This window comes from Echinops telfairi, unplaced genomic scaffold (genome assembly GCF_000313985.2).
Source record: "Echinops telfairi isolate 266 unplaced genomic scaffold, ASM31398v2 ScPeMD7_18;HRSCAF=68, whole genome shotgun sequence".
NCBI classification, from domain to species: Eukaryota; Metazoa; Chordata; class Mammalia; order Afrosoricida; family Tenrecidae; genus Echinops; species Echinops telfairi.
The window spans coordinates 59983421-59998864 of record NW_022103915.1 but is presented as its reverse complement, the minus strand read 5'-3'; the positions used below and the strand labels follow the sequence as shown (position 1 = coordinate 59998864).

General features: G+C 37.3%; 1 protein-coding gene across 1 annotated transcript in view; it reads right to left on the bottom strand.

The window, feature by feature from the left end:
- MDGA2 (MAM domain containing glycosylphosphatidylinositol anchor 2) overlaps positions 1-15444 on the bottom strand; it is a 1014104-nt gene that overhangs the window by 313238 nt on the left and 685422 nt on the right. Inside the window, exon 6 of the mRNA XM_004698562.3 lies at positions 4433-4702. Within this exon, the coding sequence (XP_004698619.1) occupies positions 4433-4702 (270 nt within the window). The remainder of the gene's footprint in view (positions 1-4432; positions 4703-15444) is intronic.

The following is a 15444-nucleotide window of genomic DNA, read 5'->3' as shown; positions in this document are numbered from 1 at the left end:
CATCACCGCCACCACCACCTCCACCACCACAACCACCACCACCAGCAATGTCAACAAGAAAATACCTGGGATTATTTACTGAATAATAGTGAAAGCTTTTCTTTCCTTTTTATTTTTAGTAATTACATGTATGCATCAATGTAGCATAATCTACCTTATTTAATGCAATGTATAAAAGTACAAAAGAGGGGCTAGAATGAAAATCTCAACTAATAAGTGACTTTATCAAATAGGAGAGTTTTATTGATAGCTTAAGAAAAAGTGATAATAATGAAAGTGGTAACATATGGAAATTTCTAAATCTACTTTGAATATAAATGCAAAAGCACTTACTGCTAGATACCTTTCAAGAATTCCAGCTGGACATTTGAAATTTTTCCTAATCTACCTGTTGACCTTAATTTCTATACTCTCATGGATATCCTGACAATACATACTTTTCTGATAGTACATACTAATTTTTGACTGGATAAAAGCCCATGAAATTTCACAGTGAATGCAAAACAAATGTCTCCCATTTTCAAATTTTGTAGAGAAATTAAAATATAGTTCTTATATTTTATTGCCAGTTAGGCTATAAAAAGAATTCAAAGATAAAATTGTATGCCTTGGACATGGACCTCTCACACATCTACAGTAAAGGAAATAGACCTGCCTCTTTCATCCCCAGCCGTTGGACCCATCAGATCTGAAATGTTTTCACTCTAGTTGTGTTGGGCTCATTCTCTGAAGAAAGGAAAATGCAGTTTTCCTTTGGCAAGAGAGTAAGGATTCTGTGTGGCAACAGAACAAAGATCTCGGCATTAGGATGTCTGTACGTGCACACCATTTCTTGTCTTAGTTAGTGTTTCTTCTAGACAGATGTGAGTCTTACAGGAAAACCGAGGTATCGTGACCTTCTGTTGGTGTTTTCCCAATAGGTTGCCTAGAAGAAAGAACTTCAGCAAAATTGGGATAGTAAGTTCAGGGAATAGGGGTGGAATTGTAATTATCTTTGTAGAGGAAAGATTGATCTCCATGAATCAAATGAGAAGTCACAGGGATGGAAATCTCCCAAGAATATTTACTGTGTTACCATTTGACTTGTAACCTCAAAGTTGAAGTGCTAATCTGTGAATGTGACCCTGTTTTACAACAGAAGTTTCTTCTGCTACATTTATGAAGTCATATTTCATTGGATTGGGTCACAAGCCTACTCATTGCTGAGAGGGGTCATATAACCTAGCAGAATAGACAGAGATACAGGGAGGGTATAGGCATCAAGGAAAGGTAAGGAAGAGAAAAAACATAAATAAGTAAAAATAAAATCAAAACAAAACAAAACTTCCAGAGCTTCAAAAAGAAAGGACTCTTCCCTAAAGCCAATGCCATGATTTAGACTTCCAGCCTTCAGAGCTATGAATACATTTTTAATAATACATTTCTATCCTTTCAAACAACCATCATGTACTATTTGTGATACATAAACACAAAGTAACTAAAACAACGTGTCAAATAAGAAAAACAAAAGATGCTTTAGATAGAGAAGACTTTCCCACCCCATTCCAATCTGAGGCTATGAGAAGCTGCCTATGGCGTGCAGAGAAGTGGCTAGCAGGAAGATGGAGACCAGATAGAGAGAGAAGCAGCTCACCCTACCTCATCAACCTGTGCCACAAAGTAGTGAATTAAAAAAGAAAACCAATTCACTTCCATAAAAGATTGCATTCAATTGGGTTTACTGGAATTTTATTATGATTGTGGATCATTCATCCAAAACACTAAAGTAAACATGTACTGACAATCTATATTTATTTGAATGAGTAGAGGGGTTATATAATTCTGTATGACTTTTCAGAGAGAAGTATAAAAGTTTAATTCACTGAATAAAATTAAACATCTAAAATACTGTAAAAATCAAGTTATATTTTACTTATGTCATGTACCATGGTTACTCAATATTTATAAATATAGTAAATCCTAACAGAGAAATCAAGGTGAATGATAGACCAAATAACAGGATTTTGGAAAACACTGAGGTCAAGACACCCAAAATTTAAGTAGAATCAACACGTTCAGAGAAATGAAATAGGCAATGGTTTCTGTCCTGATTTTGGAGAACTGTAGCCCTATCACTCACATTTCTTAGTTGACTATAAGAGAAAGCACTGCATTTACAAATGCTGCTGTATTTGTAAATGTTTAAAAAATATTTAATTGTTTAAGATTCCCATTCTTTATGGGGTATATGGAATTTTCTACATTATTTAGCATAAAGAGTTCTCTATTAAAAATAATAATCAAATGAGAAGTTTGGAAAGGTCTCTAGAGTTTTATTCCTCTTGCAACCATATGCTCTTAATATGTGCATGAATTTTCACACTTGGCAATGGAAACTCTGTACACTGAATATATTCGGGCTTGCTCAGAAAAACTAGTCTACAGTTTCTGATGTAATTAAAGAAAGAATGTCAAAATCCGACTTCGATTAGTAGATTCCCACTAGAGCAACCCCGTAGCTCAGAGTACAACTGCCCCCGTGTGGTTTCCAGGACAGGCAATACATTTGGACACAGGCTTGCTCATCTTTCCCCCACTGAGTAGCGCTGGAGGGGTCCCACTGCTAACCTTTTCATTAGCATCCAAGAGCTCAACCCTCTGCCTTCAGAGTGCTGAAATGAAAGCATAGGGGTAAGAAACCCGATGCTCTATTTCCACTGTATCCATGCTACAGTTAATCTAAGACACTGCGATGCCTAAAATTCACAAGACCTCTAAATAACTTCTTTGATATAATGAAAAGAAAACTAGTTTTCCTTAACTGAATTTCTTGGCCTCTGTGGGCAGAAATAAGACACCTCATCTTATTGCAGCGCTTTTTCTCCCCACCGTTTAATCTAGGACCTGTTAACCAAGGTTCTCTCTCTATTCAGCAGGCTTATAGAAAACTAATTTTACAATGTATGTGAATGTCACTGCAGAGAAGTCCTACTCTAATATAATACAAGTATGCAAATGTACACTTCAGGTATCTTAAGCACATAGAAAGAAATAATAGATCAGAAAAATACATTTGACAGGTTTTAAGTCAGTTTTATGAAAGTTAGAAACTGTCCTCTGAAAGAACACAGTAAATTGCTAGGTGGCATGGAGGAAGAGCAGACATCCCATTCTGAGAGGATGTTTGATGGGATGACTCTTAAGGAGCCCTACTGGCATAGTGGTTACATTGTCAGCTGATAACCGTGTGACTGCTGGGCAGTTCAAACCTAGCAGCCACTCAGCAGGAAGGGATAAGTGATAGTTTCTGTAAAAGACTCACTCATACCTGGGAAATTCTATAGGATAGTTCTCTGTTCTGCAGGTTTGCTATGAATTAGAATCAACTCAACAAAGTGCGGTTTTGACAACGGGTTTCAATATAGATGGCCACTAAAACCACCACAAACTACACAAAATCACAAATGCTAATGCTGATATACTCCATTATTTTTGTTTCCATCATGGTCTTCTTTCATATTTTGATTTGTGTACTAGAAATAGTCTCTTGGGCATAAGAAGGTCTACTCACTCCAAACATGATCATGCCTGATGAAGTGCGACAAGAAGCAGCATACTCCCTCCTTATACCACATCCTCTGAAATGGGGAGAGAGGGCTCCTTCTAGGCATACACATGATTGTTGTAGACAACAATAACATCACTGTTACTGCTGATGACTTAATGACACACGTGATAGGTCAGGTCCTCAACTAAGCTTTGCCCTTCTCTCTCTCTTTCTCGTTTCTTTCTTCACTCTCAGCATGACAACACTCTACCCAGCTTATGTCTAATGCAAATATCATTATACAATGTAGTATAAATCACATATTTCTTAATAACTCAGCAAGAAGTAACTGTAACTTCATGTTTCCATTCCATTAATATTTCACTTAACCTTGTCAAATGCTGTATTGTATGGTTATGAATTGACATCTTTTCTTTTTTCTATCTGTAAGTAAATCCTGGAGGAAAGGTTATGGTTTCTAAATCTCTTTAGACTCAATAATTTAAAGCCCTCATTAAAACATAAATATAATAAGTGAATATTCAATAATGTTTCTTAAATACCAAATTAATAAATAATTTATGTCATGATATTTTGTATTCTATGTCCCATTTGCATTTTAATCTTTTTTAAAAAAAACTAAGAACATGTTATAAAAACTTCTGAATGATATCACTAGGGACATAATTGAAAATTATTTAATGCAACCATAAAGCATTGCTATTAATATTTATGGTTTTCATATTCCATTTAGAGTAAGATATCATCTTATCATGTAAAAACAAATTTTCTGTGATATATAGATGTGAATTATTTGAGGAAATGCCTATTATCAAAAATAACTTCCTATTTGATAGCTTGACGAATCCAGAAATCTATATCTTAACATTCTTTAAGCAAACTTACCTCTCACTATAATGTTGGTAGATTTTTTTGCTGGGTTTCCTACATTGTTATTGGCGATGCAGCTGTAAACACCAGCATCCTCTGAAGTGATGGCCGGAATGGTCAATGTTCCTCCTTTCAAAACAGTCTTTTCGGGCAGAGTCCCGAAGGAGCTGACCCAGGTGAGAGAAGGTGCAGGTTCTCCTCCAGTTGTAACACAGACTAAGGTTATGGCCTCCCCAGGATTTACAACAATTGGATCATCCACCAAGAGCTTAATTGACGGAGATGCTAAAAGACAGAAACAAAAGAACACACACTTATTTAGGTTGCCTGTAACTATTTCAGCAGCAAGCTTCATAGCCATTCAGTTAAGTATCTAAAATATAACATTATTCGCTTTTGTTCAAATCATACCGTATGACTAAAATCTAAACTAAATGCTTTCACCTTTTAATTAAATGGCATAAATTTATGAAGCTTCATGAAGAATCTTATACATGAAGAAGGAAATTAAAACCAATTTCTCTCTGAATTATTCCATAGTTAGAGTGGTAAGCAAGACTAACAAAATATTCTCCTTGCTTTTAACACTGGCAATCACCATTTATAATCCTTGTTCCCAGTACAGATGTGGTAGTTGGTTAGTGCTTGTTTTGTGATGAAGATGGTGAATTAATTATCCTTTAAAATTTTTCAGTTAAATGATACATTTTCACAAGATGGACACAATAGAAGAAGCAAAATAAAATTTAAAAAAATTTAAAAACCTAAATAATTCCAATCTTTACTATATAATATTCTTTTTGTTCTTGAAAGTAATAATAGTCATTATATTCTAATCAGACCTCTATCATTTACCTTACTTGTCCCACCACAAAGATGTAGGTACTAAATACATATATACACTGCTCTAAATTTAGAAATAAACAATAGACTAAACATGTAGCTACCAACTACCCCTGCTGCCATTCTGATGTTTAAGTTATACTGATCCCCACACTGAAAATAAGTCCTTTGCACTTTTTGAGTTGAAAATTACAATGATAAGTACATATTCAATAAAAAATGCTGTTATACAGCCTTTCATAAAGACTCAAAACAGAAACTCACAAAACATTGGTTTTTTTACATACAGTATTATTTTTCTGCTTACACCACAAAACCAGCCTAAATTATGCATCCCTAAACAAAAACAAGTTATCACGACAGAGCATTCCCTGGAGAAGGACCTCATGCTTGGTAAAGTGGAGAGGCAGCTAAAAAGAGGCAGGCTCTCAGCAAGATGGATGGACACAATGGCTGCAACAATGGACTCAAACATAAGATCAATTGTGAGGATGACTGGTGTTTCATTGTATTGCGCATACGGATGCTGTAAGTAGGAACAGACTGAACTACACCCAACAACAACAACATAAAAACAAGGGATGTATTATACTGGTTCTTGAACTCACATATTCAGAAGCATTATATGTCAAATTTTAAAATCTTTTAAAAAAAAAGTCGCAGAAGAGCCTAAAAGCAAGGCTCTAGTGTGTTTTGTGAAAAAAGCTTGACTGACCTTTGTCAGCATCATTGTTATGTGGCGACTAGTCTCACATTTTAAATAATACAGATGTTTTCAGCACTTCTTAATAGTAAACCCTTTGAGGCACTGCCATTACTTCATCAGGATTTCTGATTAAATAGCTGGTTGAGAAATACACAGCGTGCGCATGCCATGCCTAAAGCACCACAGTTCAGGAGGAAAACATCATTTCGCAGAATTAATGTTGTTGAACCAATGAGCGATAGTACTAATTACTGAACACAGGCATTATATTTAATTATTAATATAGCATTATGAAGAGTAGAAAAAGGTTTCTACATTCCCATTTGAAGTAAATAGTATAATCTCACCATTATACTTAAATTATAATTATAGATTCTAACCATTTACATCATATTAACAAAGCTCATTTGTTTTATATCACATTTTAGTCAAATTAAAACCCCAAGGTTTAAAGGCCGAAACGTACCTACACAGAGTTATAAAAGCACACAATGGTGACACTGAATCACGGAAGATCTCACCAATATTGACTTTCAAATAGGTGAGTTATTTCTAGCAGGCTGACATTATTTAAAGAGAAAGTGCAAAAAAGATTTCAAAGAGTAGAAAGTAATGTATATGTAGCAAGACCTAGTTATGTTCATAATCCATTGCAGAGCTAGTCAGTGCCTTATCGAACATAGTCTCCAAATCTGAATTAAAAAGTATCATTAAATTTTATTCTATTGAAGATGATATATACTTTTCTATCTTTAAAATTCAGTAAGCCAGACTACAAAATAGCTAATAATAGTATGGAAAACATTCCAAACTTCTACCAGACCAACTATTACCAGGTAGAGTCACTTAATGTAAGCCTAAGGGCATTATAAAGCAGCTTCCTGAGGCTTACAGGGTTATAAATCTCTACCAGAGCAGAAAACACCTCATTGTTTTTCCATGCTTTCATACCCCCACTCCCACCCCCAACCAAGGGGAAAAAACGGGCAAGTAAAAAAGTATTGCTACAAAATCATAGAAACATTTATTAATCAAAAATACCAAAACGTGAGTAATTTCTTCACCTTTGATATGTAGATGACACAACGTTGCTTGCTGAAAGTGAGGAGGCCTTAAAGCACAAGCTCAGACCAAGGATTACAGCTTTATGGAGTACAACTAAATATAAGGAAAACCCAGATCCTTACAACTGAACCATCAAGATAATGGAGAAGAGATTGACATCAAAGATTTTATCTTGCTTGGATCCACAATCAGTGTTCGTGGCTGCAGGAGTCAAGAGATCAAATGACGCATTGCTTTGGGTAAACATACTGCACAAGATCCCTTTAAAGTTTTGAAATGCATGGGTGCTATTTTGAGGACAAAGTGTGCCTGACCATGGGATTTTCTCTGACCTCATATGTATACAAAAGTAGAACATGCTGGTGAAGAACCTTCAAAGTGCCATGGTCTGCCAAAAGGACAAACACATCTGTCTTAAAGAAGTACAACCAAAAAGCTCCTAAGAGGCAAGGATGACAAGACTTCCTCTCGCCTACTTTGGACATTTTTATCAGGAAAGACCAGTCACTGGAGAAGGACATCATGCTTGGTAAGTGGAGGGGCAGTGAAAAAAAAAGAGGAAGGCCTTCAATGAGACATATAGACATAGTGGCTGTAACCACGAGCTCAAATATAAGAAAACCTTGCGAGGATGGCACTGTATCCACCAGCATTTCCTTCTGTTGTGCACAGGGTTGCTAAGGGACCGAACTGGCTTGACGGCGAGTAACAACAATGATACATTTCACGACGCTATTCCTCATCAGGTCATTTGGATAGATGATACAAAGGTTTGTTTGGGCTTAATAAAAAACGTATGTTTTAGGAAAAAATACTATTTTAGCAAAGGACAGTGACTTCTGCCCTTTTTAGATCTTATTTACTGCTACCTGACCACATAGCTTGTGTAAAATAAAATGTTATCGGTGCTGTTAGGTGCCAGTGAGTTGGCTCCAAGCCCCAGTGACCCGATGCCCAACAGAACCAAATTGTGCCTGGTCCTCATGACTGTGAGCCATCTCACAATTGTTATGTTTGAGCCTTTTGCTTCAGCCCGTGTTCATTCAGCTCAGGGAGACCCTTCTTGCTCGCTGTACCACTGCTGTACCGAGCATGATGTTCTTCTCCAGAACAGGTCTCTCTGACAGCACTGTCGAAAATACGTGAGATGAAGTATTGCCATCCATACTGCTAAGTACTTGGCTCTACATCTTCTAAGACAAATTTTCTTTTTGGTTTTTTTCTCCTGGCAGTCCATGGTCCTTTCATGATTCACCATCAACATAATTCAAGCTCATAGATCTCTTCAGTCTTCCTTAATATGCAACTTTCATATGTATTTGAGGCAATTGAAAATACCATGACTGTGGTCAGACACATTTAGTTCTCAAAGTAACCTCCCTCTTTTCAACACTCTAAAGGGATACTTTTCAGCAGATTTACCTCATGTGACACATCTTTTGATCTGTTGACTGCTGCTTCCATAAACATTGAGCGTGGCTTCAGAGACAAAATCCATGACAACTTTCACCTTGGCTCCATTTACATGGTGCTATCTATAACCCTGGTTGTAAGTATTTTGGTCTTTACATTGAGTTGTAATCCTTACTGAAGTCTGAAATACTTATTCTTCATCACCAAGTGCTTCAAGTGCCCTTCACTTTCAGCAAACAAGGTTGTTCCCTCTCCATAATGAAGGTTGTTAATAAGCCTTCCAATCCTGATGCCATCTAGCTTCTCCAATTATTTGGCCCAGCATACATATTGAACAGTTGTGGAGATAGGATACAACTGTGGAGACAGAATATAACTTTGCTAATTTTAAACCATGCAGTATGCCCTTGCTCAGTTTACACAACTGCCTCTCTATCCATGTACAGATTCCAAATGAGCACAATGTGATATTCTGATATTCCCATTCTTCTCAAGGCTGTCCATAGTTTGTTATCATCCACATATTAAATGCTTTTTCATAGTAAATTAAACACAGTAAACATCTTTCTGGTATCCTCGGATTTCAGATAAAACCTATCTGATGTTAGCAATGATGTACCATGTCCTCTACTAAATACAGCATAAACCTCTGCCAATGTACTGCTGCAACCATTTTGGATGACCTTCCACAAAATTTGACTTGCCTGTACTATTCATGGTATATTATTCTGTATGAGCATTGTGTTGGTTCATTTTATGTCGAATAAGCACAAATATGGGTCTCTTCCAGTCAGTTACTCACAGAAATGTCTCCTAAATTTCACAGCATAGCCAAATGGGGGCATCCAGTGCTTCATCAGCTTGTTGAGATGTGTCAACTGGAATTCAATCAATTCCTACATCCTTGTTTTTGGCTAATGCTTTAACTGCACCTCGGACCTGTAGTACCTTTGTCTCTTAATCATATGACCCTGCTGATATGTGAAAATGCAGTGACAAAGGTTTCAGCATCACTGCAATACACAATCCACCAAAATATGACAGACTAACAGACTAGCTGTGCTATGATAAAAGAGTTAAAATCTGAACCTGGGGAACTGTGTGAATCATCTCTTCAATCTCATCAACTTCAAAATTCCATATATCAGGGCATTTGATTCTAAAACAAAAACCTACTTCTGTATGCCGCGTCTTTTTATGACATTGGTCTGAAGCAGGTTCTCCTGCCTAAAGGTCCCAGAGACCTTGACTTAGAGATATCCTATGAGCTGTGCACCCTTGAATGTAAACGCTAAGAGAATAAAGAAATAGTCTGAATTCATTCTGGATCACAGAATGAACTCCAGTAAAAAGTTATCAAGTAGCATATCTTGGTTTGAATTCCTCAAATGCAGGCCTTGCCACAAACAGTTCATTTGGTCAGTGATCACAAGTCTTGTTGAAGGAACACAGTGAAGAGACAGGGAAGGCACAAAAGATGTTCTGCAAAAAAGGATGCTCTGCTAAGCAGGTTATTACAGTGGAAAACACAATCTCCTGCTGTTGGGAACCCTCTGAGAGACCACTTAGAACACACAACTCCCCCTCTGAGGGCAACGAGGCTGGGGTGTTCAATTGCCAACTCCTAGCTCATTAGTATAGGACTGTGCCTTGGCCCTTAACCCCCAACCTCACGCTTTGGCTGCTAAGCACATTCCTGTGCCTTGAGAGTCTTCAGTAGAGAGATGTTGATTGTATAATCTGCCCCCAAAAAACTATAATACCTTTGAGAACTGGCTGTGAGGATATGGCAGAAGACCAGTAGTGTGTGTCCACTGATCAATTGTTGACTATGTAGAGATATTGGGAAATGGATAAATAAGGAGAAAATCAGGGAAGGATGTGTGGTGAGTAAGGGTACCTTTAAACTTCAGTGTTTGGATTCAAAGTGATATGGCTGAGGAGCATGATAGAAATTAAAAGGAGACCAGGAAAAACTATGCAACTAACTTTTTCCTTCAGCACCACTGACTTACTTTTTTTTTAAGTGTAAAACATATATAAATGTTAAACAATCTAAGTCTGGCTTACACATGGAGAGACATGCTTAAGCTATGCTTACAGACTCAAGGAATAGGGAAGAAAGAGTTAGTCATTTCTCTGAGATGTTGGCATCCCTGTATTTTTATACATTTCATTGACATTCATTTTCAGTAACATCCCATTGACATACAGGAAAAGTGAACATGTCATATAATAAAAATGAGATAATATATTATAATATAACTTGAAAACTAAAAATAATCTACCCTTTAGTTATTATAAAAATAGTATCATTATTCACATATTGATCCATTTACATGGAACCCAGGAATGATATAACATTAGCAGATTCTACTAAAAATTATCTCAGAATCTAGCAATATTTGAAATAGTATTCATAGACAATTCCTAATGAAAGAGCCTTGCTGAAAATATTAATGCCAGCATGAATTTTTCATTATTTTGATGTTCATAGGAAAGACAATGTAGAAATGATTGAAAATGGCAGTCACTTCAGTTTCCTCAGGAAACGTGCATAAAGATTCTTTGAGAAGGTCTAGCTCAGGTGTTTCCCCGATGGCAGTGAGTTTGGAGTTTGGTGCAGTGTTTTCATCTTCATTACTGCTCCGTGAATGTGTTAGTTGTCATTGGGGTCATTTTCCCTCATCATCCCCATGTAGCACCCCCGTGATGGTTGCTAAGAGCTGGCATCCCTCTTACAGCAGTAGGTTAAACTTTGCATGAGCAGATAGCCCTCTGACGGTGAACTGCTGCATAGATTTGAACCAGAAACCTTTCTGTTAGCGGCTGAGTGTTGCACCAGCAGGACTCGTGAATGCATTTAGGTACTGCTCAGTCTTCATTGTACACATTCATCATCTGTTATGCATCAGGCACAGTGCTAGGCACCTGCTTATATCCTAGCAAGAAGAAACTAACTCTCTCCCCACTGCTCCCTTTGTCTTGAATGACCTCCACTGTTTACATAACCTGGTTGTTCCTCAAAGGCATCCAAATGTGTATTCTTTGATGATGATATTGAAATCATCACAACATAGTAAGCAAGAAATATGCCAAATTATATTCCTCAATATAAGGAGTATTATTAAATTTGAATCTAACTATTGAACAGTGTAAAATTTTAAAACACACCAGAAACTGGAAATGGAGCTTGTGTTTCAAGTGGGGTAGGGGAGAGGGAATACATAATGTCCCAAGTTTCTCACCCATTAATACGCTATGCCAATTGTTGAGGCCCTAATACCTACTGGCCTGAAAGGGGTGTCATAAACATTTAAAAAGCAGAATAAAGAAGCATTTTAAAACCATATTTGCCACCTTCCCCTGCTTAACAATCCTTTACTATTCTTTTCATTAGGTGTGGTCTTTGCAACAGTTAGAGCCCAAATGGTGTAGTGGATTATATCTTGGACTGCAACTGCAGGGTCAGCAGTTCAATGTCCCAGCAACTCCACAGGAGAAAAATGAGGCTTTTTGTACCAATAAAGCTTTACAATCTGGGAAACACATAGGGACACTTCTGCTCTGGCCACTATGAGCCAGAATTCACTCAATGGCAGTGAGTTTTTAGAAGCTTCTAAGTAACTGATAACTCATCTGTTGCTAAAGACTCCCAGAGGGTCATTACACATGGAAAGAAAACTTAAGCTAATAACTTCCCACTAAGAAATCTGCTCCTGAAAACATCCAGCTCTTCATTGAAGATATCATGATTTTAGGAGTAATACCAGAATATAAAAATGTATTATCACAAGAGCATGAACTCACTGCTCCTAATGTTCAAAATTATCTTTCAATGCATTGTCAAGTAATGTACAATGTTCAAGTGTCATCTTGAATTCTTCACCAAAATTCTTAGCTTTTGTTGAGGTCAATTGTGTTTCTTTCTTTTTTTGCCTAGCTGTTATACTCCCTATTAGAGACACCGACTCTCTCTCTTTCACAGTGGGATACGTGGAGGCAGAATATCAAGGGGAGAGAGAAGTATTTGATTTTTGAATTACCAGCCCCAAAAGATCTGGCAAAGAAAAGATGAGATGTTCAAATTCTTATTGGATTATTATTAAATTTTTATTATTCTTATTAAAACCATGCTTAATTTTAAGATCAGAGAGAAATTCAACATAAACCCTGACTTATCCACATCACCTCAACCCAAACAATAACCAAAAACATTGCAAAATGATGCTTTCATGAGTCATGAATCTAAATTATAAATCAATCCTATCTTTTCACTGTTTAAAATATCTAAACTGAACTAATAATATGTTGGTTCTGACATTACGCTGCTTATGGACCAGGGATGAGAAAGCTTCTTATCAGACAGAGCACACCGGAAGGTGGGCTGCAGGTATACTTAGGTCAAAATGTGACAGCTTATCATTTCATCTCCCTCTTAATCCATTGTATCATTGTTCCTGTTTTTAATATCTTTCTGCATTGTTTTTGACTGAGGTTATTCTATTCTGTTCTGTAATTGTTGTTGGGATTTCTAAAAACATTTTCCTTTTTTTATTTTGTGTGTTTTCCTCTATATGCAACCCAGGATATGTAAACCTATAGAGACAAACACTTGGATGAATAGTTTCAAAGAGACATGGCAGGGAAGGTTGGCAAGAAATGAAGAGCTAGCAACAACTAATACCAAGAAGAAAAAATATCCTGGAATTGATAGTGGTGATGGATGCACAACTCTTAAAAATGTGATTGAACTACTGAAATATATGATATGTGAACTGTATGGTGGTGAATTTGTTAAAAATAAATAAATGGATTAAATTTATAAGCCTTAGCTATATCAACTCATTTAATTGTACGATTTGTGTACTGTTATTGAACGTCGTGATGATGCAGTTAGTGAACACTCAGCTGCTACCTGAAAGGTTGATGACTTGACCTCACAGCTACTCTGTAAAGGAGGAGGCAACAACCACTTCCATTAGTCCAAGCTTAATAGCCTTGCAACCACCATAGGGTAGTTCTACTCTGTCCTACGGGGTGCTTCAATGAATTTGTTTCAATGACAATTGATTTGGTTTTCCGGATTTTTGTTTGGTTGTTTACTGACTATTGTTTTCTAACATATTGATGATTAAAATCAACTACATAAAAAATACCAATGTTAATGAACTACATGATTAAACCAATGTCCATGAAGCCTTTATAAAGAACACAATGTTTTGCTGCGTAAAAGGAAGAAGTGGCAGGGAAGCCATGTCCAACTTCCTCTGGGTGCAGTAAGGAGAAAGAGAATCCAACTCCATGTCTGCCTAAGGATGATTCCCATGAGGCAGCGAGTAGACATGCCTCCACTCGCCATCCCTTTTCATCCTATTCTGATACCAACTCTCCTTCCCACAAAACCCTGCTTCTCTACTGAGTTCGCTGATTTGTTGCAGTGGACAAATAGAACTTACAGAAAACATCCAGGATTGTGCAGTTTCTCAGGGAAACTAACAGGTTACAAACTTTGAAGGGGTCAGTTCCTTTGTCCAAAGTGGCAGGGATATCTCTCTGTGTTGCTGGACCTCTTGGCCACATGTCCTTTAATCTCTGCCTCATTCCATGGACCAGGAAGTCCACTCTCAACTTTGCCCCATGGCCTTGACTTGGCTATTCTGCTCTGTCTCATGATCTTGGTGTCTGGTGTCTGGTGCCCCTGTTGCATCTGCCACTTCAGACAGGGAGCTCACATGCATTCTACTGGTAGTTCTTCTTTTTGATAACTGCGGAATTCTCTTCCTGCTTCTGCGATGGCTCATTGATATACCCAGCAGAATGGCAAAACTGACCAGTGCCTGAGTTAGTGTTTCACACACTCGATTTGTATGGTTCCACTCAATCCTTTGGTGAGAGCTACAAAGATGATAGATAGACTAGCCATAGCCAGTAATCTCACTTACCGGAGAGGGTCACTAAGTAGATAATTCAATGTGGCCTTACCAACCCAGGCCAAAATGAAGCTTACTCTGCAAGGACAAACTGGCCACCTCAGTACAGATACAAGCACCACCTCTAGGGCCAGCTGGTGTTGATTTCACAGTTACTTTTCCTGAGGCGACCAGAGCAATACAACATAATGATAAGCCTGCTCTGGCTACCACAGATGCTCAGGTGGAGACAGCTGGTATTTCCACAACCAGCATTATGAAAACAGAATGAGCTACCGAACAAGTTACTCTCTTATTGCTTAAAAATTTGAATTGAGATTAATTTTATCTTATTATCATTGTTTTATGTTACATTTATTTAACTCTGCTGGTCTTTGCTCCTCTAAATATATAGGGTCTTCTGTTAAACAATTTCTGTAACATTGTCCAGTCCAAATTTCTTCCATGATTATGAAGATACCTTGTCACAATGCCTCCTAAATTACAATATATAACATATTTGAGTCACTGATTAGGTGACTCAAATTGAGTTCCAGGATAAGAGGGGTGCTTCAAAAAGTTCATGGAAAATGGAATTAAAAGATAAGGGAATTCCCTAACACACATTTCAAAGCCACCTTATATGGAAGAACTTACTAAGGACATCAATAGCTTAGTTAACTATGACCATCACAACACAATAAACTGACTTCAATTTAAATACTAATAGCTATGTTTTATTTTAAGATACATTTCTAATTTAACATACATTTATTGTCAAAGGATTCCTGGTGGTGCTGTAGGAGAGGCATTGAGATGCTAATCACAAAGGTGGGGGTTCAAAACCACTAATCCCTCCGTGGGAGAGAGGTGAAGCTGTCTGATCTTATGAAGATATAGTCTCCTGGGAAACCCTGGAGACTATATCTTCATAAGTCACTGGAAGTTGGAATCAACTAGATTGCAGTGGTTTGTTTTGGTTTTGTTGAGTGACAATTGTTTTTAATTCTGGACACTAGAACTCAAGAGAAACCCTTTGCATTCATGGACTCAGCAATTAGAGGACAACATAGTAGGTCCTATAGGCT